Here is a 25,776-nt window from a genome sequence, read left to right on the forward strand (position 1 = left end):
GTCCAGGCAGCAACAGTCCCAGGTGAGAAAAACGCCAAGCACTTGTTTTAAAATGTTTAAAGTTTATTAGTAATAAATGGTTATAAAAAGAGTAACATAATTAGAGTAATAGATATTTGAACAATTGGGATTAGGACAATATGAGACAATAAAAACAAAGAGTACAGACAGTCCGGGTACACACATGAACAGAGGATTAACCCTTAAAAGCAAGAGCCTGTTGCATATTCATACACCTCATACACGATGCATAAATTCCATTCAAACACAGGATTCTGTCTGGTCAGTGCCAGCTTCTTCCTCTGAATCCTGACAGCATCTTCAGGGCTGAGCAAGGCGGGAAGAAGTTCGTTTCTTCTGATAATGGAGCAATAAATTCTTTTTTTCTGAAAGATTTCAGTGTCCTGTGGCCACTATCTCAGTGGGAGTAGCTCATTCCTCTCTTTTAAAAAAAGTATCTTCCATAGCATAGTTTCTATTTTAACACTATGTTAAAACCTAAAACTATATTTAACACTCTACTTAAGAAAATTAATACAGCATAACTTTTTAACATAACACATATAATATTCACTTCAATATTTGCGAAAAGCCAATCATAAAATACACACTTTCCACACCAGGGCTGCTCCTCTTGCTAAGCTCACCTGTGCTTCAGAGCAGCACCAGCTCCCCATTAGAAGCAGCCGGTTGTGATAAAGGCTTCGTGTGTCAGCACCAGGGAAGAGCTGTGCCTGGTTTGTTCAGTGCAGAACCAGCGTTCAAGCTGCCTGGCAAGAAGCTAACAAAATTTAGATTTTTTTTTTCTTCCTTTGAAAAACGTGAATCAGTCACTCACATTACAGCACGTGAAGGAAAACCCAACCCCGCAGAGAACGAGGCCAAGAGGGAGCTCCGGTCCCCTCGGCTCTCCCGGGGCACCGGCAGGGGACAGCCCCTCACCCTCACTGCAGCCCGAGCAGCGGGCAGAACAGCTGAGGGCGGGCCTGCCTGGCGTCACCCGGGGGGCTCCCGGGCACAGTCCCGTAAGGGCTGGCAAGAGGAAAGCCCCGTGAGGCCGGGCCGGGAGCACAAGAGCGGCTGTCCCGCCACCTCCTCCCTGCCGGGACGCGGGGGCTGCGGAGCCGCTGGGCCGGGCAGCGCCCGCCCCCCGCGCCTCAGGACTCCCCGCCCCATCCACCCCCGCGCCGCCGCCCCGCCCTGCGACTCCGCCCCGCCGCTGCGCGCGCGGCATTCTGGGTATTGCAGTCCAGGAACGCCATTCCACTGCTGGGTGGAGCGGCGTAGAAACTACACCTCCCGGCGTGCCGCGCGGCGCGGCCTCCCCCGCCGCCGCGCCGTGTTGTTGCGCCCGGCCCGGCGCTCCCCCCCCCGCCGCGCCTGGTGTCGCGGGGCAGCCCGGGGCGGCGGCGGCTCCGTGCGCCAGGGCCCGGCATGGCGCTCCCGACGGCCGCGCCGCGCTGCCCGTAGGTGCGGCGGCGCCCAGGGCCGGGCGGGCCCGCGGCGATGAGCCACGGAGGGACTGTGAGGGTGCGGGGCGGGGCGCGCTGAGTAGCCCATGATGGCGAGGGGGACGCGGGAGGGGGGAGATCTCTGAGGTGTGAGGCGGGACGAGGTGTCCGTGATGGGAGTGGGGGTGGAGGGCGGCTGTGGGGCGGCACCGTGACGGGGGATGCGGGTTCGGGGGCCTGGAGAGGGCCGGGCCGAGGGGCCGGGCTGGGTTGGGGCTCAGCTGTGGCTAGGGTGCAGGGAGGGAAGGGCCCCTGAGGAGAGCAGAAGCGGGGAGGTGCGGGGATGGGGCTCCATGAAGGGAAAGGTGTGAGGTGCGGGGATGGGGCTCCATGAAGGGAAAGGTGTGAGGTGCAGGGATGGGGCTCCATGAAGGGAAAGGTGTGAGGTGCAGGGATGGGGCTCCATGAAGGGAAAGATGTGAAGGTGCAGGGATGGGGCTCCATGAAGGGAAAGGTGTGAGGTGCAGGGATGGGATTCCCTGAAGGGAAAGGTGTGAGGAGCGGGGATGGGGGTCCATGAAGGGAAAGGTGTGAGGAGCAGGGCTGGGGCTCCATGAAGGGAAAGGTGTGAGGAGCAGGGATGGGATTCCCTGAAGGGAAAGGTGTGAGGAGCAGGGATGGGATTCCCTGAAGGGAAAGGTGTGAGGAGCAGGGCTGGGGCTCCATGTAGGGAAAGGTGTGAGGAGCAGGGATGGGATTCCCTGAAGGGAAAGGTGTGAGGAGCAGGGCTGGGGCTCCATGTAGGGAGAGGTGTGAGGTGCAGGGCTGGGGCTCCCTGAAGAGGAAGGTGTGTGCTGAGCAGCTGAGCTGTAGTGGGGACAGTGGGAGTGGAGGAGTGCTCCCAGTGAGGGGATTGCTGAGGAGGAGCAGGAGAAAATGACTGTGTGAGGATGATGCTGGGGAAGATGCTGGAGGTGGTGGTGAGGCAATAGATCTGTGGGGTTAGCTATAATACTGGGCAGCGTGCTGAGGGAAAATGGAGCCTGGGACTTGGTCAGTGTGTAACATCAGAGTGAGGTTCCTTGACACATCTGGAAGGCATTTCTGTAAAGAATTGAGAAATGCACTGTGCAAGGAGGGCCTGGCACACTTAGAACGTGTTGGCAGGTTCAAGGAGCACTTCAGATGAAGGAGAGAAAAAAGGTGCAGGTAACTCTTTAAGGAAATGAGCCAGCTTCCAAGAACCTGACTTGAGAGCTCTGTATTCTTGCTTGTCACAGTTGACCAGTGGAGAAATCATCACTTTCCTGCTGTGCTGCAACATCCTAATCCTACCTGATTTTGCAAAAAACCCCATCCTGTAGGCATGGCTCACCTGAGAGAATTTGCTAGCCAGGTAAGTGGTGATTAAAAGTTTCTTTTAAAGCCCTCTTTAAGGGTTTACACAATGGTGTTTGCTCTTGATACAAGGGTTTCAAACAAATAACCAGAAAATCACTTTTTGCCACTCTTTATCTCTGTTGCACAGGTCTCAGCTTACTCCTGTTGGCTGATTGGCCTGTGCCTGACTCTGTACCTGGTGTTGGGCTGATAATGGTGTGTTGCCAGCCATAGAGTTAATTTTTCACCCACTGGGGAGCCTTTCTCTGGGATTAAGTGTGTTCTTTTTAGGGAGACAGGAGTCACTGGCTTTTTAGGAAGCATTTTAGGAAGGGGAAGTCTAGAAATGGTTATAGAAAAATGTGTTCATGGCATTAGTCTCAGAAAAATGGTGCTTGTAACCTTGCTGTATAAGAGGCAGTGATATTTGATACAGGGTCATAACTCTTCTGCCTCTGTGGATGTGGTTAAATGTTGTTGATGTGGTGACATTTTCACAAGAGGAGTGTGGAAAGGTGATGCCAGGATTTGGGACTGAAAGCTAAAGCACATTAATAGTATTGGCTTGCATCTTCTTCCCTCTCAATTTGGTTGGGAGGTGTGTTTGATTATTGGCAAGTGTCAATACTGAGCACAGGTCTTCTTAAACCATTTTGGGGCATTATTCTGTTCTGCTCCTAGGTGTAGAATTACTAAAAGCTTTAGTGGTTTGGGCTGATGCTTTCTCTGAGCCTTGACTGATTTAAAATTGATTTGCAATGCACCTCAGTTTGCATGCTGCCTTTCACATCAGCTGTTTCCCCAAAGTGTGTGTGGAATTAAATGTGAATGTAATGCCTGGCTGAGTCACTGTACTGGGAGAGAAAGGCAAGGATGCTGCCTGATTAGGGCTGAAAACAGTTCTGGAGCTGCAGAGGAGATTGCTCTGAAGCTTTTTTTTGTACACAGCATTCACTCTTGAAGCTTATCAGCATTCTGGTGGCCTCAGCTCTGGATTTATTATGGAAATGTTAGGCATTGTCAGACCCTGTCATACCATGAGTGTCTGCTCTTGGCACAGAAAACCAATCTGTGCTGTTCCTTTTCAGGAATCCCTGGTGCAGCTGAGGCTGGCTGGGAGGGCACTGGGAGCTGCCCTGAAGTTTTCTTCCCTGGGATTTAGGGAGCAGTGGGAGGTGCTGTGAAAAGCAAGACTGAGACTGGCATTGGGCTCTCAGAGGCTTGGCTTGTCTCTGATTGTCAGTCCTGGTGCTGCTGGGCAGAGCTACCTTGGACCAGGCTGCTGTGCCTCTGTGCTGCCATTTCCCTGCCTCAGCTGCTTCTGCTCTCTGTCCTTGGCTCCCTTTGTGTGAACACACAGCACTGCAGGCCCCTGGTCTTGGTCAGAAGTTCTCAGGGGATGGATTTGTGTTAGTTCCTATGTTTAAAGCTCTGATTTGAGCTCTGTTTCTACATTTGTTGTTCCTTACCTGGCCTTGGAGAAGCCATTTAGGTTTTTTTGGCTACACAATGCTTCATCTCCTGAAGCAAAAGAACACTGTCTGTGAAGAGAGCTGGCAGTTTCAGACAAACAGTGTTTCAAAGTGTTGCACACAAACTTCCCTCTTTTCTATACTCCAGAATTTCCAAACTGTCCCAGGTTTTGGCAGCTGCAGAGAGCTATGCACAGATTTCATATAGACAGGGAAGCTTTCAGAAAGTTCCAGATACAAAGCTGGTTTCACCAGAGAGACTCTTGGTAGCTCAGAGGTGAGTGTTCATCATGCAGGCTGGGAAATTGGGGAGCAGAGGAAGCAATGAGGGAAAGAGAAGAGCAGATGAGTTCTATTAAAACCAACTTCCTTCTTCCACTGTGTTTGGCAGAGCAGAATTATGTTTGTTTGTTTGTGTGGCTGGTTGGAAAGTGCTGCAGTCAGAAATAACTCTAAATGTGGCTGTGGTTCCACAGAAACCCTTTGAAGTTGCTGTGTTCCTGGTCAGCTTCAGCTCATAAACTATTGGGGCCTTGGCAATTTTCTGTTAGAGAGCTCTCCCATGTAGAACAGTGATTCCAATTCCAAGATTAAGGAGTTCTCATTTCCAGAAGAGTTTAAGCACCTCTCAGTGTTTTTTGCAACAAATGCAGGCGTGATCCTTGCTCTTGAATATTTTGAGAGTAAAATCCAGCTGGACACAGCCCAGAGAGAAGATCTTCAGCTGCTTCAAATGGTGTTTGCTTCTGTTCCCAATATGCAGCTTATCTTTGCAAGCAGTAGCTTTGAAATGAGGGCAGATACTTACCCTTCTTCTCTAGTGCTTATCCACATCTTCTCAGAGGCTGTGGCTATCATGTCTGAGCAGCTGGAGGTGGCAGAGCTGCCAAAACCATTCTTTCCCCATGAAGCAGCTGGTGTTACTGCCAGGCTTGTCTCATAACACCCTGCAGTTCCTGATGGCTGCAGTGAGCTGCTCTGTTTTAAAACATGGTATCATCAGTCAGGATGGCAAACACCCCCACACCTGTCAGGACAGAGCATCCTTCTTTCCTGTGCTGTGAGATTGGATCCCAGAGGGCACAAGTGGAGCACATTGCCAGGAAATTGTCACCATCCCTCTCACACTTATTCCCTTCCTGCACTCAGAGTGAGCTGGTGCCTTGTGTGCTCTCCCTCAAAGCCTGCCCAGGCCTGCCTGAGCCATCTCCAGTGGAGAGGAGCAGCAGGAGGCTTTCTGCTTCAGAACTGCTGTGTAACAAGCAGTCAGCCAAAGAAAATGTTACAATGTAGTGATCATCCCTTAGTGGCTTTACATGTAGGACAAGGAGCAGCTGCTGCTGCTGGAGCTCCATTGTTCAGCTCTGATGGGTTCTGTGAATGTGGAAGAAAAATGGGAAGAACCCAAGCTGAGGAGCACTTGCAAAGGTGACAGGTTCTCATAAGCTGCTTGGGGTTACTGTGCTCATTTAAGCAGGTATAAAGCATTTCATCTGGGTTCTGTTGCTTCCTACCTGTGAAGTTTTCCAGGTGTGTTTGTAGCACTGCAATTCCAGATTTCCAGCCAGGGTGGTTCTCTAACAAGATGACTGGTACTGAGATAAGTTATATTTAGGAGAAGGAGGGATGGTGCTTGTTACAGCTCTCACTATGGTGGAGGTGTGTTGGGGAAGTCAGGCTCATGGAGTGCATCCTTCTCTCTCCTGACAGAGCAGTGCAGCTCCACAGCTCTCCATTCCTGATTTGTGCTGCTCTCTGATGGAATGCTGAGGCTTTTATGCCCACAGATCTGAGCTTTCTTTTTGTCAGCACAGGTCACCATGTGGTGTCTCAAACTGGATTTTCTTTAATGGACAAGGGCTTCTGAACAATGTCCTGCAGACAGGACATCTTTGTTGTGGAAGTTCAGAGTTGCTGAAAATGCCACCTGGCAGTTTCTTCTGTGGTGTTCACAAGGTGTGCTCTTGAGCAGACATTGACCTGCTTGAATTGGGCATGGGCCTGTTTCCTCCTCCCTGTTTATAGAAAGAGAAGAAATGCATCAGCAAACTGTGCTCCTCCAGCAGTGTGTGGTGTGTCCCAGTGTAACTGTGGCTGCAGTCACTCTGTACCCCTTGGCCCTGTGCTGGCTCTCTGGGTTCTTTCTGTTGCTGGCTCTGATTTCTGCAGTTTTGGCCAGTGCATTGAGGGATGTTCATCCTCAGGCCCTCCACAGAGTCAGACCCTTGCCCTGTCACCTGGGAGCTCTAAAGCATTTCCAGGTCAGTATTGAGAAGGTAAATCCAGTACCTACAAATGAAATGTCCTCATATTTCCACCCTTATGGGGGTGGGCCTGTCTCACCTCCCCATCTGTTACATTGTTTTCCTGAGTCCCTTGGGCAAAATTTCTGTGTGCTTGTCAGAGGCTTTGTCTCTCCTCCACCACACCTACCTGAACTCCTTTGTTCTACAGAAAACAGGATAAACCAACATCCAAGTCTGCAAGGTTGTTTACAAAGCTGTCCATGATGACAGAGCCTGCCACATAAAGTGGTGGCTGTCCCTAAAGCTGCCTGCCACAGCCAGTGATCTTATGTTTGATGTCTTGCTCTGGAGAAATCAGTCCTGACTCTGATGTGGCTGAGGGGGGAGCAGTTACTTCCACTTTCCTGTTTCTTACTTCATGGGAAAGTTACATGGGAGGGGAGGAATGTTTTCATGAAGATTTGCTTCCCTGCAGTATTCATGTGGGTAGTGTTTCTTTTCTGAGCTGAGCAGGTGCTTCTAGGAGATGATCCTCTTTCTCTCCCTTCTCCTTGATGTGTGGGAGTGGCTGATGTGTTGTAGGCATTTTTAGGGTGTAGTAGGTCATTGTCCACAATAATGTTTGGGGCCCTTTCTTACCCCTTCCTCCAAGTTGATCAACAGGTGGAAGCTGTTCCTGGTCTGCAGTGAGCCTGGACTAGTCAGACTGTTCTCCCTGCCTGTGGTCATCATTCTCATGTTGTCCCCTAACATTTCTCAAGCTCAAATCCTCTTTTTCCCACCTCCCTCTCTCCAGTCTCTGCTATGTATCTCCAGTTCTTATCTCTGAACATCCCTTCTAGTCTGTTTCCAGTGCATTTGTTCAAAGTACAGCCTGTTTGGGTGTTGCTATGGATGCAAAAGGATATTTGGTTATCCTTCTGTATCTTGGGCTGGAGTTTGTGTGGAAATCCTGTTGAGTGAGCTGCCTGTAAAACTTACCTGGGCCTGGCTTGCAGCAATGCACAGAAGGCAAACAACCTGTGATGACAGACTGGCTTAATCATTAAGCAACACCTTGGGCTGCTCAGTGATGGCCTGCTGCTAGAACGTGGTGTGAGATGGAAAAATGCAGCCTCTGTGTTCTCTGAGAAAATCTGCCAGCTCAGGGCCCTTGTGAGAGAGCACTCTCCCTGGGTGACGTGTTGGAGGTGAGACTGAGAAGTTCTGGGTGTGGAAAATTCCTTCTATGGCTTGGCTGCTTCCTAAGGTCAGGCCATATTTTTCAGGGTTCTTTTTCAAACTATTAAAAAAAAAAAGACAGAAAAACCAATCACAAAGAGCATTTTAGTGGCATGTAGGACCTCCTGATGTGCAGGTGGACTGAATTAAGTATCATGAGAAAGTGGCTGTGATTTATTCCCTTTCTTACCCATATCTTAATAAAGAATTAACTGTGCAGCTGCTGTTAAAAGGTCAGTATTTCTCTGTTAGTAACTGCCTGGTTGATGTGCTTATCTAATGAAGGAGATGCTGTTTGCCTTTGCATCTGAGGGTGCCAGCTAGAGAAGAGACTGGTACAGAAAGGCAGCTCTGGAAGATGGAGTGTCCATTCTGCTCTCCTGCCTCCTCCTTGCTGCTGAGCTTCCCAAAGATGTGAGGCTCCATCTGCAAACATCTGAGGAGAGCTGTGCTGGGAGCTGCCTGGAGATCAGTAAATGTGAATTCAGATTACTGTAATATTTCACCCTCCAGACAAGTAGGGAAGGGTGCAGATCTTTCTAATCATTTTAGTCTTTGAGTGCAGGAAGGCTAACTAGGGAAACTTTTTTATGTGGCTTCTTGCTTGTGCTCATTTTCTCATCAAATCTCCAGGAGGAATCTGGTTCTGGTACCCCTTGCTGGTCTGCATTGAAGTGTGAACAGATGCCTGCTCATGGAGCTGCTTAGGCACCAGTTGGTGCCTGCAGTTGAGCAGCCCTGTCCCAGTGGAGCTGACACTTTCCACAGCAATATTTGCTGACATTCTCATGCTGGGCTTCCCTCCTTTTCCTCCCCCACTGTGATCTGCAGGGTTGGAAACCTGTGAAAAAGTTCTAATCTTGGGTATATTCCGTGCTAAGTTTCTAAGACTGTTGAAGATAGGTGAATTTATCAAGGTAGTGGGTGCTGCACAGACATGGAGATGAGCTCTGTGTGTGTGTGTGGTGCTCTGCAGCCTGGGAACTGAATGGGATTCTCCCACCTCATGGTTTAGCACTCCAGGGTGGATCCTGAGGAGCTGTTCACCAAGCTGGAGAGGATTGGCAAGGGGTCCTTTGGGGAGGTGTACAAAGGCATCGACAACCGCACCAAGGAGGTGGTGGCCATCAAGATCATTGACCTGGAGGAGGCTGAGGATGAGATTGAGGACATTCAGCAGGAGATCACAGTGCTCAGCCAGTGTGACAGCCCCTACATCACCCGCTACTATGGCTCCTACTTGAAGGTAGGACACACCAGGCTGCTGCCTTGCCTGTGCTTTGGGAATGGGGAGGTGTGGTATTCTCAGGGAGGAAAGGTGAATCTGACTCCATGTTCTTAGAAGGCTGATTTATTATTTTATGATCTAGATTATATTAAAGAATGCTATACTAAACTATACTAAAGAATAGAGAATGGATACTTACAGAAGGCTAAAAGATAATAATGAAAAACTCATGACTCTCTCCAGAGTCCCACACAGCTTGGCACTGATTGGTCATTAAGTAAAAACAATTCATATGAAACCAAACAACCACCTGCTGGATAAACAATCTCCAAACCACATTCCAAAGCAGCAAAACACAGGAGAAACAAATGAGATAATATTGTTTTCCTTTTTCTCTGAGGCTTCTCAGCTTCCCAGGAGAAGAATCCTGGGCAAAGAGGATTTTTCAGAAAATATGCTGGTGACAGTGAGAGCTGCTCTGTGGGTGCTGCAGTGGGTGGTGGCACATGGCACTGCAAAGTGATGTGTGAGTGGCAGCATGGCAGCAGGAGCAGTGGTGCCTCTGCTCACTGCACTGATGTGCACTTGATAGCAGACTGGGCTTTAAGGCACTTGCTAAGCACATGGAAATGAGGTGCCCTGTACTTTGTGGTACCAAGAGCAGGGCACTTCACTGGAGAGCAAGTTGAAGACTTGTTGAAGACTGAACTTTCCCTGGTCTGACAATTCTGGAGAGGAAGTTGATGGAATACTTTTCCAGAATAGCACAGTCTTAAGGCAGTACCACTGAGGGATTTATGCCTCTGAAAAAAAGAGGAGATTGAAACTCATTCATTTCACATTTCATCAGAAAAGGTGAAGAATGTATGAACTGAGTCTGTGTAGGAGTACTAATACTGCTTCCACTGAGAGCAGGTTTAGGAATCCCTGACGGAGGTAGTGTTGATCAAAAGTGGCCTATGCATGCTGGCTGCTGGAGGTGAATGTAACAATGGGACTGCAGCAAATAGTTCCTGAGCTCTTCAGGTCCTGAATATTCCAGCTTTATTTTATAAAGGCCATAATGCATTTTCTCAGCCTTCTGCTGTAGTTTCATGGACCTGCTGCTTATCTTCTGTTGAGACCCTGGAACCTCAGCATGGAATCTCTTCTCTGAGGAGTAAGAGTGTCTTGCTGACTGTGCCCTTCATGCTGGCAGCTCTGTTAATGAGATCAAGGGCTGCTATGCTCCCCTGCTATTGCCAAGAAGGATTTATGCTGGATGAGCTGCTGGAGAGATGTTCAAGGGCTCCAGCCTGGGATAAGCTTATCTGTGGGCTGGGCAGTCTGGTGCCTGTAGGGGCATTTGCCCAGGTGAAACTGCAGACTGAGAGTTAGCAAAGTGCTGGGGGCAGGTAATGCTGTGTCAGCAGAAAAGAGGGAGCTTGGGGCTCCTTCCTTGAGCCCCTGAGAGCTGCAGTGTGCAGCAGCTCTGGGATTGTGTACAGGACTACTCTTGTGTGTTGCTGCCTCGTGGGTGTCTCACTTTTCTGGCTGCTTTTATTACTGTCTTTGCTCTTGGTTTGTGCTCTTGCTTGCAGGGCACTAAGCTGTGGATAATCATGGAGTACCTGGGAGGAGGCTCAGCCCTGGATTTGGTGAGTAAGTGGCAAGTTCTGGACTATGAAAAATGCTGACTGAAGCCTTGGTTTGTGGAATGCCCATAAGCCAGACACTCACTTGCCACATTCCATCCCTTAGGCAGCCCTGTGCCCAAGGGTAAACAGTGCAGGACACACATGTTGGTTATGCTTATCCCAGGACTCAGGGAATGTTTTCATGGGGCTCAGCTGTCCCAGCACTGTTGTCCATGCTGTGCTGCTGTGGGATGAAAGAGCCAGTGAACTGAAAAGTGAGCACAGCCAGTTGGTTTTGAGCAGTAAAATCTGTACTTCACCTAGTCAGAGTCATGGTCTGTGATTAAGTTACCCCCAAATTTTGAGAATACACATGCAGAATTTATCCACAGGCAAAGGTGCACTGCACTGTATTCTGTCACAGCATTTTTCTCTTCTCCTTAGGACAATAATGCCCATTTTTCCAGAAGGATAGCTAATGATGTAGGGAAAACTGCTGAGCTTGGAGGCTTGGAGGAAGGTGTAATGGGAGCCTCAGTAGTTGCACTGAGAAGGCAGGATTTGGTTAGAGGAGAGCTGATGGGAAGGAGAAGAGCTTTGATATAGTGCTCCACAGCCTGAGGGTTGTTGTCTCAGAGGCTGAAATTCAGTACTTGCATGCTGGCAGAGAAACAGTTAAAATGTTCTGTTGGCCAGTGGATTTCCAGACCAAAGTAAGAAATGAACTGCTCTTTGTTTGGGAAACCTTTAACAGACTGATAGGCCGGCAGAAAATCCCCCAAAGTTTTGCCATTGAATGCTGCCAGGTGCAAACACCAGCATTCTGCTTGTAGCACCTCAATCAGGTGCAGGAAGGTGCTTCCTGCTGAGTACAACCTGCTTGGCCAAGGTTTCCAAGTAACAAACTGAGAGCCTGGAAAATCCAAGGCATCAGTTACCCTCTTTTAAATCATCTTTCTGCCTTTTTTTAGCTGAAGCCAGGACCACTGGAGGAGACTTACATAGCTACTATCCTGAGAGAAATCCTAAAGGGCTTGGATTATTTACATTCAGAGAGGAAGATCCACAGAGACATCAAAGGTAAGATTGAAGAGCTCAGCTCCCTTTCTTGTAATGGATGTTAGTAACATAATACTCAGAGAGATTTTATTCACCATAATCTGCAAGGTTTCAAAGACTGTTTCTCAGTGCTGCCCTTCTTGTTGGGGTGCTGTTTTGTGAATCTGATGCTTGTCACTGTATTACAACTCATGCTTTTCATGTCTTTGGGGTTTAGAGTAGCAGTGAGGATCAGAGCTCTCCTCTGGCACTTGGAGTTTGGAGCTGAACTGAAGGAGTCAGTGAAAGGCATGCTCAGATATTAGCTGACTTGTGTCTGGACATTTGCTTTTCTGCTGGACCCCAAGGGGTGTGTGTGCTGGTTATTGTGCTTGTAGCTCACAGCAGGAGTGAGCTGTCCTCAGGCAGGGTTCACTGCCCCAGAAAATCAGGGCAGCTTGTGTCAGCTTATCCTGTTGCTGTTTTTTATAGTCCCTGGCCACGTGTGGTGTACAGAGCTGGCATCTGCCTCTCCAAGAGCAGTGTCCCAACAAGCCCAGAGCACCAGAGTTCTGCAGGAGGATGGAGGGACAGAGCTGTGGAGCTGGGCCAGGTGCTCTCTGCTCTGACCCCACTGCAGGAGGGGGCGTGAGCAGGGCACAGAAACCTCATGCAGGGAGATTGGGAGAAAAGATTTGGTTGTGTATGTGAGACTGCATGTTTCTAGCACTGCAGGATGTGTAGGGCTGTTGTCTGCCAGTGGTGGGGAATGCTGAAGGTTGTTAGGTGGGGTCTCAGAATGAAACCCCCATTCCCAAACTTGCACAATGTTACAGTCTTATCAGTGAGTGGGAACCAGTACAAGAGTGGGCCTTGGGCTCTTTAGAAGGATCTGCTGTTTAACTTGGGCTGAATGCTACTCTGGAAAAAAAATCAGGAGCATTAGAGTGTGTTACACCCTCCCTTCTCTGTGTGACCAACATCCAATTGATGGTGTGGTCCTTCACAACTACCCCCTGCTCCTACCTTAGCAATATTCCCCTCCTGATCCAAGAAAGTGCCTGAGCTTGTTCCATGTTACCCACTGGAGTTCAGAGCATGAGAATGGGTCTGAGGCTGGAAATCCAGGCTGAGGGTTATCACTGAGGGTTATCATGGGGTGAAGGGGGATCCCCCAGGAGGGCTCTGCTCAGTATTCAGTCTGTGTGGGCTGGAGGTGATTCAGAGCCCAGCAGACTCAATTTCTTATTTGTGCATACAGCTGCCAATGTGCTGCTCTCAGAACAAGGAGATGTGAAACTGGCTGACTTTGGGGTGGCTGGCCAGCTGACAGACACCCAGATCAAGAGAAACACCTTTGTGGGGACTCCATTCTGGATGGCACCAGAGGTCATCAAACAGTCTGCTTATGACTTCAAGGTGAGCTGGGGGCAGGATTGCTGCTTGGGGCTGCCATACATGAGGTTGGAAGTGCTGCTTACTGCAGGAATTATTCTTTTCTGTTATGATGCAGAAGTTTCTGTTCTTCTGCTGAAGAAGTTTGTATATCAGACATGAAATGCCCCACCTGATTTATGTGATTAGCTGTCCTAAAACTGTGCTTTCATGTTGTAGAATTGTTCCTTGCTGTTCTGGGTTCTTTTTCTTCTCTTTTCCAGGCAGACATCTGGTCCCTTGGGATCACAGCCATTGAACTAGCAAAGGGAGAGCCTCCAAATTCTGACTTGCATCCTATGAGGGTTCTCTTCTTGATCCCCAAAAACAACCCTCCAACACTTGAGGGTCACCACAGCAAGCCCTTCAAGGAGTTTGTGGAAGCCTGCCTCAATAAGGATCCTAGATTTGTGAGTATTGCTGCCCACCTGTGAATTTGGGAAAAACAGCAGAGGTCAAAAATGCCTTCAACAGGAAGGTTCCAGAATTGCAGAGAGAGAATTGCTGAGCTTACAGGATGGACACATGAGGGGACATGGAGGGGAGAGCACTGATCACTTCTCTCTGATCAGCAGTGGGACCTAAGGGAATGGCATGAGGCTGTGTCAGGGGAGCTTTAGGTTGGATATTAGGAAGGGGCTTTTCCCCCAGAGGCTGGTTGGGCACTGGAACAAGCTCCTGAGGGCAGTGTCATGGCCTCCAGGCTGCCAAGAGTTCAAAGAATATTTGGATAAAACTCTCAGGGACTTTGTTGGGGATTGGTGCCATTGTTGGGGGCTGTCCTGAGCAAGGCCAGGAGTTGGATTTGATGATCCTTGTGCATCCCTTCCATCTCAGGATATTCTGTGACGCCAGCAGCAGTCAGTGAGTGTGTGTTCAGTGTGCAGGGATGGTTAGATGTGACATGCTTTCCTTTTCTGCTCCAGAGGCCAACAGCTAAAGAATTGCTGAAGCACAAGTTCATCACACGCTACACCAAGAAAACCTCGTTCCTCATGGAGCTCATCGACCGCTTCAAGCGCTGGAAGTCAGAGGGCCACGGGGAGGATTCCAGCTCTGGGGACTCTGACATGTACGTGCATCTTTGGCATGGAGGCTGCCCCTGCTTGCCCCAGGGTGGCCTACTGCAAACAGCTCAGGTCCTTTTCCCACCTGAGATCTTACCTTGGAGCTTTTGTTTGTGGCAGCAAGTGAGTGCTGTTACCTCCTGTTCAGTGGGACTCTGTTCTCTGTTCTGGTCCTAACCTGTGGAGCCTCTTTGCTGAGTGTAAGGAATCAAAGTACTGACACAAAACATTATCTGTGTGTAACCAGTAGAACAAGACTCTTGTGACCTGTATTTTATGCACCTTTCATTAACTACAAGAGCTCCAGGCTTTAGGAACTGTGGTGATGGCTCTGTGGTGTCACAGAGCTGCTCTTCACCTGTGGCAGCACTCAAGTGACCAAGCACTCAAGAAACTTGGCTTCTGATATCTAAGTCTGGTCCCTCACATTGTGAGCTTGGGTTGTCTTGAAATTCTCCTAAATTTAAGTAGTACTAGAAACTTCTTCAAGCTGGCTGGATCAGAGAGGTGATTTGGAAACATGATGCAGTACTTAGCTCAGATCTCTTTGATGCTCTATAGATGTAGTAGAGACTTAAGTGGTTTCTCTTCAGAATTTTTTCTGGGATAGGGAAAAGCCTGAAGGCCTGCAGCAATATGGCAGTCAGGTGGGGAGAACTTGTGTTTCTGGGAAAGTGTGGGCAAACCCCAATGTATGGAGCTGAATCTTGACTTTCCCCTTTTCATTTGCAGTGATGGAGATGCAGAGGATGGAGACCAGGGTCCAATCTGGACATTCCCACCAACCATTCGCCCCAATTCCTTGAGCAAGCTGCACAAAGGAATGGCTCTGCATGGTTCCCAGAAGGTCTGTGTGCTGTCTGGTCTTTCTCAAATGGACTGAACTACCATGAGCTTTTGGGTGTCTTGGGGAAGCCACCATGCCCTCATCTTCTGTCTGAAATTTACTTCAGTCTGGCACCAAGGGCTGGTGCACCAGAGCTGCCTCTTCCACATCATGAGGGCACTGTGATTTGTGGCTTTCCCAAGATCTGGTGATGGGATTGCTGTGGAGGTGCTGTGAATTCACCAAAGGCTGAATATTTCATGTGCCCTGGAAGCTTTTCCCTGTGCTTGTAACTTCTCTTGTTGCTTTCCAGCCTACTGAGCCCATCAAGAGGCAACCACGGTCACAGTGTCTCTCCACACTTGTTCACCCAGTTTTTGGGGAGGTGAGTAGAACCTTCTTGGTGGAGATGAAGAGATACCTGACATAGATAAATGGGAAGGATTTGGAGAAGGGAGGTGTGGAGAGGTGTCTAGTGGGGTTAAGGGACTCTGAAGTATTTGTACCAGTTCAGAGGGCTAGACCATATGTGGGGAGAGTGAGTGTGTCCCTGGTGTGTCCTCCTGAAAACACCTGTGTTGGAAGAAAGGCATTACCCTTCTGGCAATCTGTGTTCTCGTGAGGATCTGATAGAGGAGTATCTGTCTCTTACCTGCATCTCAGGCTTGCTGGTGCCTGGGCAGCTCCAGACTCTGATGTCTGTGGCTGAAGTGCAGCTCCTCTTAGAGCTGCCTGTCACTGTGCATGTGCACAGCAGAGTTACTGAGGGGAAGGTGGGTGGGTTAGAGCAGGAATTGGCTTTGCTGGTTACTGCACCATTTCTTGATCTGTACAGACTGCTGTTGGTAGAATGCCAAGACCAAGGAGTTCCCTGCCACCCAGCTTCTGGAAGGCAGGCAGAGAAAATCTGTTTAGAAAACTGACCCAGTTGCCCTGCCTGGTGGTCTGGATGGGGATGGGATGTGGAGTTGGAGTAAGAGCTGCCATTAATGACAGGATGGTGTCTGTGTCAGCATCACCTTCACAGCTGGGTGATGCTGTCAGTGAAGAGGAGGAAAATCATCAGGGGGCTGCTGGCTATGAGATCTGGTTGCTCTTTCCAGGAGATTATGCTTTGGAAGAAATCAATTAGAAGCTGCCTATCAGGGTTCTGTTCCTGAGCTGCTGGTGACAGACACCCTTTCCTGGTCCTGAGGAGTTCCTCTTCTGGATCCTGATGGCATGGCCTAGCACAGAGCTGTGCTTTTCCCAGGAATAGTTTCTAGGCTTTGTTTTCTCAGGTGTGCTGCTCTGTGGAAGGAGGGTTTGCTGCATGGCAGGCACCAGAGGTCATTCTGAAATGCAGGCTCCTGAGACCACTCTGCTTTGGAAATTGGGAGTGTATCTGACCAGGCTCTCTGTGCTTTGGCTTTCAGAGTCAGAGCATGAGGGCACTGACCTGGCCCTTGTAGGCCCAGAGCTATGAGATGAAGCCACATTAAAGCCATGCTGGTTTGTGATGCAGTTTGTGCAGCACAGTCACTGATGTCTGGGTGATGTCTGGGTCTCTGTTCACTTTAGGAGCCCCCTGGGGCAGAGTGCTCAGGGCTGTGGCTGTAAATGCAGGTTGTGCTTTTCCTTACTCACCTTGCTGCATCAGTTCCAGGCAGGAAGTGGCTTCTCAGACATTTCATTTCTGCTGGTTTGATTCCCTTGTCCCAGTTTTTTGATCCCCCTTTCCTTTGATTAGACTTTCGCTGGCTCTGAAAATCTCATTGAGCAAAATTAGGAGCAGGAAGGTTCTGGGCAGTCTCAGAAATAACCTGGCTTTTGTGTGCAGTAGAGGGGCCTTGAAAGAAAACTTCTCCAGGTTGGAAATCTGCTTCTCTGCTGGTTGCATGTGTTATTCTTTGCTATTGGTAGGAAGGAACTGAAAACTTTGTCCCCCTCACTGTTGTATGATTGCATTTTAAACCAGCTAGGTTTGATCCCCTCATTCCCTAAAGGGTCTGAAGCTGGGATTGTGAATGGAAATCTGACTTGAGATGTTGTTTGTAATCTGTCACCTGCCTTCCTGCATGTGAGTTATTGGATGTAACACTGAGAACAGCTCATGAGGAGCCATTAACTGTAGGGGGACACAGCATGGGTAAATGAAGGTGGTACAGAATGTAATCTTACCCCATAAAGAGTTACAGCTGAGCCAATTACTAAAGATCAGGAGCAGGCCTGACTTTACCAGGTCACAGCTGTAGGCAATAGGAACAGTGTTATAAAAGAGTGGATTGGTGGGACCTGGAGTCAGATGGCTGCTGCAAGGACCAGGAACAGGCAGTGCTTAGAGGAGCTGCTTGTGAGAAACATCAAGGAGATATGAAACTCTGGTGCTATGGAATCCTTGCACTATAATGATAGGAGAACTCTTGATACATAAGACAACAATTAACAGGTGTGGGTAGCTGCAAATCTGGAAGCATTGTGGGGCAGGGAGGTAAAATGACTTTTTCAGCCAGGTGAGGTTGAGCTCAGTGCAGTGCTGTAACTCCTGCAAGCCTCCAGAGAGCTCTTTGCAGTGGGAGGAGACAGCCCAGCACACACTGCTCCCATCACAGCCTGCTGGGCTGAAGTTCAGGGGCTTTGGCATCAAAGGCTGATGGTAAACTGGCTCCTTACCTCCAGGACAGACAGACCCTGTGCTTGTTCTGAGGCAGGCAGCCTTTGCTGGGTGCACATCAAATCCTTGGCTGTAGCATCACAGCTATGAAATCAGTATCCTTGATGAGTAACTGAGCTGCCCTCCATGCCCCTGGCACTCTGACTGAGCAGAGGTGTGTGTGGGTTGTTCTCCCAGCTTTGTGGCAGGGAACAGTGCCCCTCTGAGGAGGCAGTGGCTCTTTTTGGCTGGGAACTGTTTGTTCCCAGCAGGGACTTGGTGCACAGGCATGACTGCAGCTGGGGATTAGCATTCACAATGTTCTGCTTTCTGAGAAAAGGTGAGCTCCAACAACAGGAAAGGTTGATCCTGGAATTGAGGGAAAGAACTGCAAGGCTTATGTAAAGCCCTTTAATCAGCAGGGCCTGATGAGAGCTTCATTGAACTGGACCAGACATTGCTTGTTCAGCAGGGTGCTTGAGTGTTGTTCAGCTCCTTGTGTGCTGGTGCCCTGGGGAAGGGGCTGTCAGATCAGCAGCTTGTGGGAAGAAGGTGGGGGTGGAAATGTAGGATTTCCAACAGCAACTCCTTCAGGCTCAGCAGCAGTGACCTGTCAGGTTCCCTCTCAACAGAGCTGTGGCTATTCCAAGTTAACAGCTGGAAACTTGTGCAAGTAGAGGCCATGAGAGATGTGAACTGGTGAGGGAGGGTGCTGTTTGTGGAGCTCTTAGTTGTGCACTTTCTTCCCCTGCCCCCTGGGTAAAGCTCTCTTGGAGGGGAGTGTTGGAGGCCCAGGGGCTCAGGAGCCCTGTGTGGCAGTTTTCTGTGGCCTCCCAGTCACTAGAAGCAGCTCAAGGCTTTTCTGTGGTTGTTAGAAGTGGTGCTGACTGACTCTTGGCTCTGGGTATAGTCAGCCCAGCCTGAGTGTGTGTCTGGGTGCTGGGCTGTCATTAGCAGCAAAGGTGATTGTACTGCTTCAGGTACACCTGGAGTTCTTTGTGCTGTGATGACTTTTCAGGGCTGTTGGTCCATTCCTTACAACATTTAGTTTAAGAATACATCCTATTAGGTAAGAGCTTTGATTGCCTTTAGTACCTGGAGGCTAATTTGAACCCCAGGCATTGGATTTCTACCTTGCTGACCTACAAATGAGCTGGTTTTGGTTTGTTTAAGTGGAATGTGGGTGTCCTCCTACACCCTGGTGGAGTGGGAAAGAGTCTTTATGTCAGTGCTGCACTTCTTGACCTGTGCTTTCTGCAACAAAACAAGGACCTGATGCTCTGTTTCTGGGTTGCAGCTCAAAGATAAGCACAAGCAGACTGGAGGCAACGTGGGAGCCATGGAGGAGCTGGAGAATGCCTTCAGCTTGGCTGAGGAGTCCTGCCCAGGCATCTCTGACAAACTGATAGCACACATGGTGGAGAGGGTCCAAAGGTGAGCTGGGGTGGAGCTGCCACAGACAGCTGGGCCAAGTCCACACAGACAAAAGTGAACTTCTTCTGACTGCTTGCATTCAATGGCAACAGTCCCTTTGCCTCAGAAGCCTTTCCTCACACTGGACAGGTTTCTGTAGTGTAGGTGTATGTTGTAGGGCACAGAAAGGTGCTGCTGTTCATTTTGCACATAAATCTACGTTCACATGGTGTCCTGCTGGTCTCATTACCCAGGCAGCAAGGACTATGCAAAATCTCACTGGGTTTGCTTCTGGAATAGAAAGTTTCTGTTAATAAATACCTGTTTCATTGCAGGGAATGTGCTTTAAAGCACTACAGTGCAGCTAGTCACTGCTTGCCCACCTTTAGGTGTACACAAAAGTGTACTTTTCCTGCAAGAATTATTTATTAAACCAGGGAAGGAATGTAGGCTGCTAGAATTTAGTTCTTTGCTGGGTCAAACTTGGCTCCATTGCTGGCACCAAGTCCAGTCACATCCTTGTGTTGCAGGTACCAGCACAGCTAACCTGGTCACAGATTTACCAGGCTTTATTTGACATGAATTTGGCTTTTCTCCCTAAATCTCACCCTTTCCTTACCATGAGAGAAACTTAACATTTGGCTCCTCCCTGGTTAGCAGGCTGCAAGTGTTTTACCATACCAAAAGAAGCTGCCCCTATAAACACAACCCAAACAGTCTTTACACCCTTGAGCTCATGTTTCTAAACATTTCTTTCTGGTGGGCTAATGTTTGTGCTGTAACTCAGGTTCCTATTGAATAGAAGAGAGTCATTAAGGTTGGAAAAGGTGTCTCAGATTGAATCCAGCCTTTCACTGATCCCCACTGTGGCAGCCAGGTAGAGTGAGCAGGAGGTGCAGGTAGATTTGTGTGGGTGACTGCAGACAGCTTCCAGCATCATTCACTTCTGTCAGCCTAGAAATGCCACTGCTGCACAGGGCAGAAGCACATGATAATTGTTTTTTTGAGGGGCTTGCAGAACTTCAAAGACCTGCTTGCTTTCTTTACCATAAAACATCAGTGCTGAAAACTACTTATTAGGTTGAAACTGAGTCTTGAAAGCTGAAGAAGCACCAAACCACCTTGGCTTTTTGTTAAAAATGCTGGTGTTGTCTGTCAGGACTGCAAAACCTGGCAGTGGGGCCAGAGGCAGCAGCCCTGCCCAGTGTCCCTTGTCCCCTGTTCCTTGCAGGTTTTCACACAGTCGGAACCACCTGAGCTCTGCCCGCTGACACCTTCCCTGCTGCTGCTGCTGCCAGGGGGGAAGGAATTTTTCCAGCTTCATAAGAACTACATCTCTAATCCAGACCACCATCTGTTGGATGTGACATTGTGATGGACCCCAAGACATTTCAGAGCCTTCATGTTAGCCATGTTTCCATGATAACCCAGGGTGGGGTTTGCAATGCAAGTACAATTTAGACCTTTTGCAGAACCCGAGATGGGTGGTCTAATTGTTTTTACAATGTAATCAATGCAGTTTTTAATTGTTTTCCTACAATGGATGTGTCCATTTTGGCTTGGTTTGATTCACAGCTTGTTTCTGGTAAATGCCTGGCTGCTGGAAAAAGGGAGATTCTCTTCCATTGATGGATGTTTCACAGGCAAGTCTGATGGGTTTAATGTCCTGCCCTTCCTAAAGAAGTGTTTGTGAGCAGTCTTGTGTGAGTGCAGGGATGTTGGGAAGCTCTCCAGGTGTGTAGGGCCTCTGGGAGAGTCAGAGCAGCTCTCCAGTGGTTCTGGAGGATCACTTCAAGCCCTTCACACACAAGGAACAACACTCTCCAGTGCTGCAGCAGCTGAGCTGATACAGTTGCTCTTTCCCAGCCTGTCATTTCATAGGAGGGTTTGCTGATTGTTCTTTTGTTGGCTCTGGGACATCGTTTTGTGTTAGGCCTTAGTTCACCTATTTCAGGCAACAGCAGAACTTGCCTTGGGTCTGCAGGGAGCAGGAGGCAAAGGGGGTGTTGGATTTGCTGTGGGAGCTGTGCAGTTCCTGTCCCTGGGCAGGCCCACAGGGGGCAGAAGGGTTAGAAAGAGGAGTGGGGGACACAAGAGCTTCAGGGCTTTGGTTCACAGGACAGAAGGACACTACAGAGCAGCTTTGGATGCAAGAACTTGTGCTCTACAGGAAGACACAAGCTGGATGGCTCACAGCAGTGTGGCAGGGCTGGGGGTTCCCAAAAGCTGCCCTAGGCCTCCCTCTCCTTCTCAGCCTTCCCTCTGTGGCTCCTCAGGCTCACTGCAGCTGCTCTGCTCCAGGTGAAGGCTGGGCTGGTGCTTGGTAGCAGAGACACTACAGCACCCACTGCTGTGTTGGCTGCTTGAGGTATCCCAGGAGCTTTGCTTTCTGTACCATACTGGTTTATAAATCTTTAATTCAGGTAAGCACACAGATCTTCAATCTACATTTTAAAGGTCCAGAAAAATAGACTGAGGAGAATAACCCCTGATAGCTGTGAGATTGCTTAGAGAGCTGCTCTCTAACTGAGAAGAGATTCCCATGAAGTCAGCAGGATTCAGTGACCCAGCTCTTTCTGCCTGGGTGTTTGTGTGTGGATGAGATGGCTCAGCCCAGAGCCCCTGAGAACAAAGGCTGGAGCTGTTCAGCATTTTTAATGACAGGCCACTTGGTTAGAAACAAGGCTTGGTTTTTGGTACTTAGACCTGCAGATTTGAAGTGCTGGGCTGCAAGTAGCTCAGGGGGACCACACATTCCCTGCTCCTGGTGTAGGGTGTTCTTTACCTTATTTATCCTGCTGGATAAAGCCAGGCTCAGCAACACTATGAACTTGTACAGTAAAGAGGTGCTGCTGTTGGCTCTCTGCTGCAGAGTCCTGTGGTGAGAGCCAGCTCAGAGCTTGCAGTAGGAAGAACAGAACAAACCCACTTTTCCCTCAGGAGGAGAAGTTCATGTACAGACAGGAGGCTTGGAGAGGGGGAAGGCAGAGGCTGCAGGCCAGCACAAGGGTCCCTGCTGCTTTTCAAGTTGCTGTTCACAGCAGTAGCAAAGGTGTTGATAAGGTACCTGTGTTGTTCCTCACATGCTCTGCAGTGTAACGAGGAAACTTTTTAAAGGAAACAATCCCCACCCCTTTGCCCAGTATTCAAAACCAATGGGTTTAGTTTTCAAAAACATTGAAAGGGATCTGCCACTTTCAATAAAGTAACAAAACCAATGAGGCTGGTGTAACTGTGTTATTGGGGGAAAAGGATTGGTTCCAGCTGCTTTTCTCTGCATTCTTGGTTTTCCTCATGGATCTATAACAGAGCCAAAGCCAAGAGCTGTATTCAAGGATAACAGCTGCAGGCACATCAGTCTTTGCTGCTGGCACCCCACTATTGGCAAAGGTAGGGCTGTGCACTGAGCACACTGCACTGCAGGGTTTTGCTGGAGTTTGTTCATTACCTGCAGTCTTTAGACTCAGGCTCCACTGGCACCAGTTCCTCTTGGGCCCAGGTGGGGCAGGGGTGCCCAGGGAGGTGCTGGAGTCTCCATCTTTGGGGATAACCCACTGCACCACTGTCAGAGTTCACTGAGGTGAGGTGTTTGCAGTTTTGCCAGGAATAGCAATGGTTTTGGCACTTTAAATGCACAGAGATTTGAGCTCAGCCCTGTCAAACCAAGAAGGGACTTGGGCTGCCTGCTAAAGTCCTTGCAGAGGCTCCTGGTTTAGAGAACCCCCCTCAGCCACTGCATCTTCAAGGAGATGCTGAGCTGTGGCTCCAGCACAGAAGCAACAAAAGGATCATTCACTCACCAGCCCACAGACCTTTAGGGAAGACTCCTGCTCCCTGTGGGAGCCCCACTTTGGATGGAGAGCACTTGGTACAGGGTGAACTGAGATCCAGAGACATGGAAAACTGAGTAACTGGAACCTGGGATGGTGAGCTCAGGAATAAGAGGCTGACAGAGTTTTATACCAAGATGCTATTTACTTTAAACAGTCATATTCAGCCACAGTATAACATGTCTAATCAATCCACATGGATACACCTACAACAGGCAATTAAAAAAATAATAAATGAAGACACTAATAAATTAAGTACATTTAACTTAGATGGGACAATGGTCTTTGTGACAGTGGTGGCAAAGGCTGGGTCTGCAGTCACTCCTCTAGGATGCAAATGCCAAGCAAGAAAATCCCTCTGGATTCCCCCTCCCCTCAGTCCTCATCCCACAAATACTTGAGACCATACCTGAACACTCGTGCTGGCCTCTGTCCATCCCATTGTCCCATGGGATCTCCACATTGCTCCATCCCCTCAGCATGCAACACTTTCCCTTTTGCTCTCACTGCTTCACTGCCTTGTTCCTTCCATTGCTACACAAACACTTTTCTATCTAAAATAAACCAGAGTCCCCACAGCCCATCAAAGCCACATCCAACAGCACCTTGTGGCACTTAGCAAATGTCAGTCCTTCTGTGGAGGCACCCAAAGGTGACAGCTGTACAAAAGAGAACAAGCTGCAAACATTTCAGATTGAATACAGAAATTTAATAGAGTCCACAGACACTAATGCTCCATCTGGAATCCAGTGACTTTTACACCTTCATGAGAAACAGAAGATGGATCCCACCCCAAACTGAACTAGAAGATGAGGGATTTTCACAAGTCTTGCCATGACAAAAGCACAAGCAACAGTGACTTTCAGAGGCTTGCTCTCCTGCAGTGCTTAAATGCCTTGAAAACATCACCCACAACAGAGTGGAGAGTGTTTGCCATCCCATGCCTTAACTCCTACTAAGGGATAAAGAAACTGGAGCTGTGATATGAGAACAGTGATTGAGTTCAGAGGACAAACCATGCACCCCCCTGCACCGATCCACAACCCAGCAGCACCTCCACAGAGACTCAGCCTGCCTGGAAAGCTGCTGCCCTGGCAGCTCCTGAGGAGCAGAGCTGTGCTGGGAGAGCTGCAGTTGGCTGTTCAGAACGAGCTGGGAGTGAGGCAGCACGTGGGGTGTCCCTGTCTGTCTGAGGCAGCTGTGCCAGCAGGACAGGCTGTGCTGCCAGCACCAGGGCAGGAGCCCTGGCACCCTCTGCTGCCAGCCAGCTGCACCCCTGGAGGCTGCTGGGTTCCTCCCCTGTGTGCTGAGCATCCAGTCAAGGTGTACAAAGAAGGTGGGAGCTGCCCTCAGGGCAGGCAAAGGTGTCACTGTACAGGTACAGGGAACAAGAACCCCTCCATGATGGTGGTGGTGTTGGGTTCTCTCTGAGTAGGTCCAGCTGGAACAGACTTGCCCCTCTTCCCCACCTTTGGGAATGGATGTGATCCCTGGCTGCAGCCCCACTTTCCATTCTGGGGGGAAGGAGCCTCCTGGCTCTTTGCTTTGCCAACTCCAGAGCCTCCTGCTCCCACCTGTTTTGTTGGTGTTGCCAGCAGAGATCCAGCTCTGCCCCACATCACTCTGTGTGAGTGTCCTTCTCCTTGGGGACAGGCAGGCTCGACCTGGCAGGAGAGCTGGTGGCTCTTTTGATCACCTCCATCCACCTGCCAAGAAAAGACATGAGGAATGCTTAACCTCCACTCACAGGGAATCTTGTCCTTTGTTATGAGCTGTACCTCTTTCCCAAACCTCCAAAACAGCCATTTTCTTTCTTTTACAAGTCTTCTGGACAATTAACTCTTCAAAGGGACAGCTTGAGATGTGTCTGCAGAAAATACCCTGCAGAATGTGGTTGCCTGTCCAAGTAATGAGTCTGCAGTGCTTTGAGCTCCAGAGAACTCCCATGAGAGCTCACTGTGCTCTCTCCTCAGTGTTATCAAGGGTGACAAGCTGATAATAATTACTGCTTTTCTTAACAATAAATTAGGAAATAGGTAACAGCCCTGCTCCTGTGGAAGAAAGCAAAGCAACAGAGAAAAGGCAAGACAAATCTGTTGTGAATTGGACATTTTTCCCCTGAAATCCCTACCATGAGCCCAGTGCATTAAAAAGCACAACTTAGGGCTCAGGTAGCTGATACCTCAGGTGTTCACAAGTGTGTGACACTCTCCCAAGGAAGGGGACATGTGACACCTCAGTAAACCACATTCCAAAACCACCAATCCAACCCTGCATGGCAGGGCCCAGAGCAGGGGTTCTCAACACAGCAGCAAAGTTTTGTACCTGGTGCATTTCACACAGTTTGGACTCTCTGTGGAAGCCCTAAGAGCAATTAATTGTAATTACAGATGATAATAATAAAATAATTACAGAGAAAGCAGACCAGTGAAAGGGAGCCCTGCACTTGTTGCTCTCAGCCTCATGTTGTAACTTCTGCTCCCAGAGATGGAAGATAAAAACCAAAAAACTCTTTACAGAACCTGGGAATCCCAAAGAGCTGCTGGAGCTGAGACCCCACAGCCCTTCCCCTCCCACATTCCTCCCTGGCCCCAAGAAACCCCAGAGTCCTGGCACAAAGCACAGCTCAGGTGTATCCAAACACACAGGAGGGATCTCCAAATATCATTGGTGGGGAGAAGAAGGGAATGTTATTCCTGAGAATGTGCTGGAAGATCACTCAGACTAGGAGGAAAGAGAGTGTGGCATTCACATGCTCTGAACAGAGAGAAAGATAATTCTCTCTCACAGGACTTTTTCCTGGAGAAGCAAAGAGAGAAGAAGAGAAAACAATTCTTATCTCTATTTGCTGCTCCTGTTGTTTTTGCACATGTGGAATGTGTTAGGAAGATTGTTTACCTGAAGGGATTTGGTGATTGGATT

The 25,776-nt window shown here is 49.1% G+C and overlaps 2 protein-coding genes across 6 annotated transcripts in view; one reads left to right on the forward strand and one right to left on the reverse strand.

The window, feature by feature from the left end:
* Window positions 1-1,385: 1,385 nt before the first annotated feature.
* Window positions 1,386-22,242, forward strand: STK25 (serine/threonine kinase 25). 3 transcript variants are annotated; one of them, XM_058031537.1, is made up of 12 exons: window positions 1,386-1,470; window positions 2,732-2,847; window positions 8,786-9,016; window positions 10,579-10,635; window positions 11,586-11,694; window positions 12,914-13,071; window positions 13,311-13,496; window positions 14,013-14,158; window positions 14,886-15,000; window positions 15,293-15,364; window positions 18,909-19,045; window positions 20,256-22,242. In XM_058031537.1, the coding sequence occupies exons 2-12, from the start codon at window positions 2,818-2,820 to the stop codon at window positions 20,293-20,295; spliced, it is 1,281 nt and encodes a 426-aa protein (XP_057887520.1). In that variant the 5' UTR covers window positions 1,386-1,470; window positions 2,732-2,817; the 3' UTR covers window positions 20,296-22,242. The 3 variants fall into 3 exon arrangements, with proteins under 3 accessions (XP_057887520.1, XP_057887522.1, XP_057887521.1); XM_058031539.1 differs by having other exon boundaries at window positions 1,388-1,466; XM_058031538.1 differs by having other exon boundaries at window positions 1,449-1,524.
* Window positions 22,243-22,515: 273 nt separating this feature from the next.
* Window positions 22,516-25,776, reverse strand: part of FARP2 (FERM, ARH/RhoGEF and pleckstrin domain protein 2) — a 77,407-nt gene continuing 74,146 nt past the window's right edge. For all 3 annotated transcript variants that reach the window (XM_058031543.1, XM_058031541.1, XM_058031540.1), the window contains exon 27: window positions 22,516-24,560. In XM_058031543.1, the coding sequence (XP_057887526.1) occupies window positions 24,473-24,560 (88 nt within the window). In that variant the 3' untranslated portion in view covers window positions 22,516-24,472. The remainder of the gene's footprint in view (window positions 24,561-25,776) is intronic.

This window comes from Melospiza georgiana, chromosome 10 (assembly GCF_028018845.1).
Source record: "Melospiza georgiana isolate bMelGeo1 chromosome 10, bMelGeo1.pri, whole genome shotgun sequence".
Taxonomy (NCBI): domain Eukaryota; kingdom Metazoa; phylum Chordata; class Aves; order Passeriformes; family Passerellidae; genus Melospiza; species Melospiza georgiana.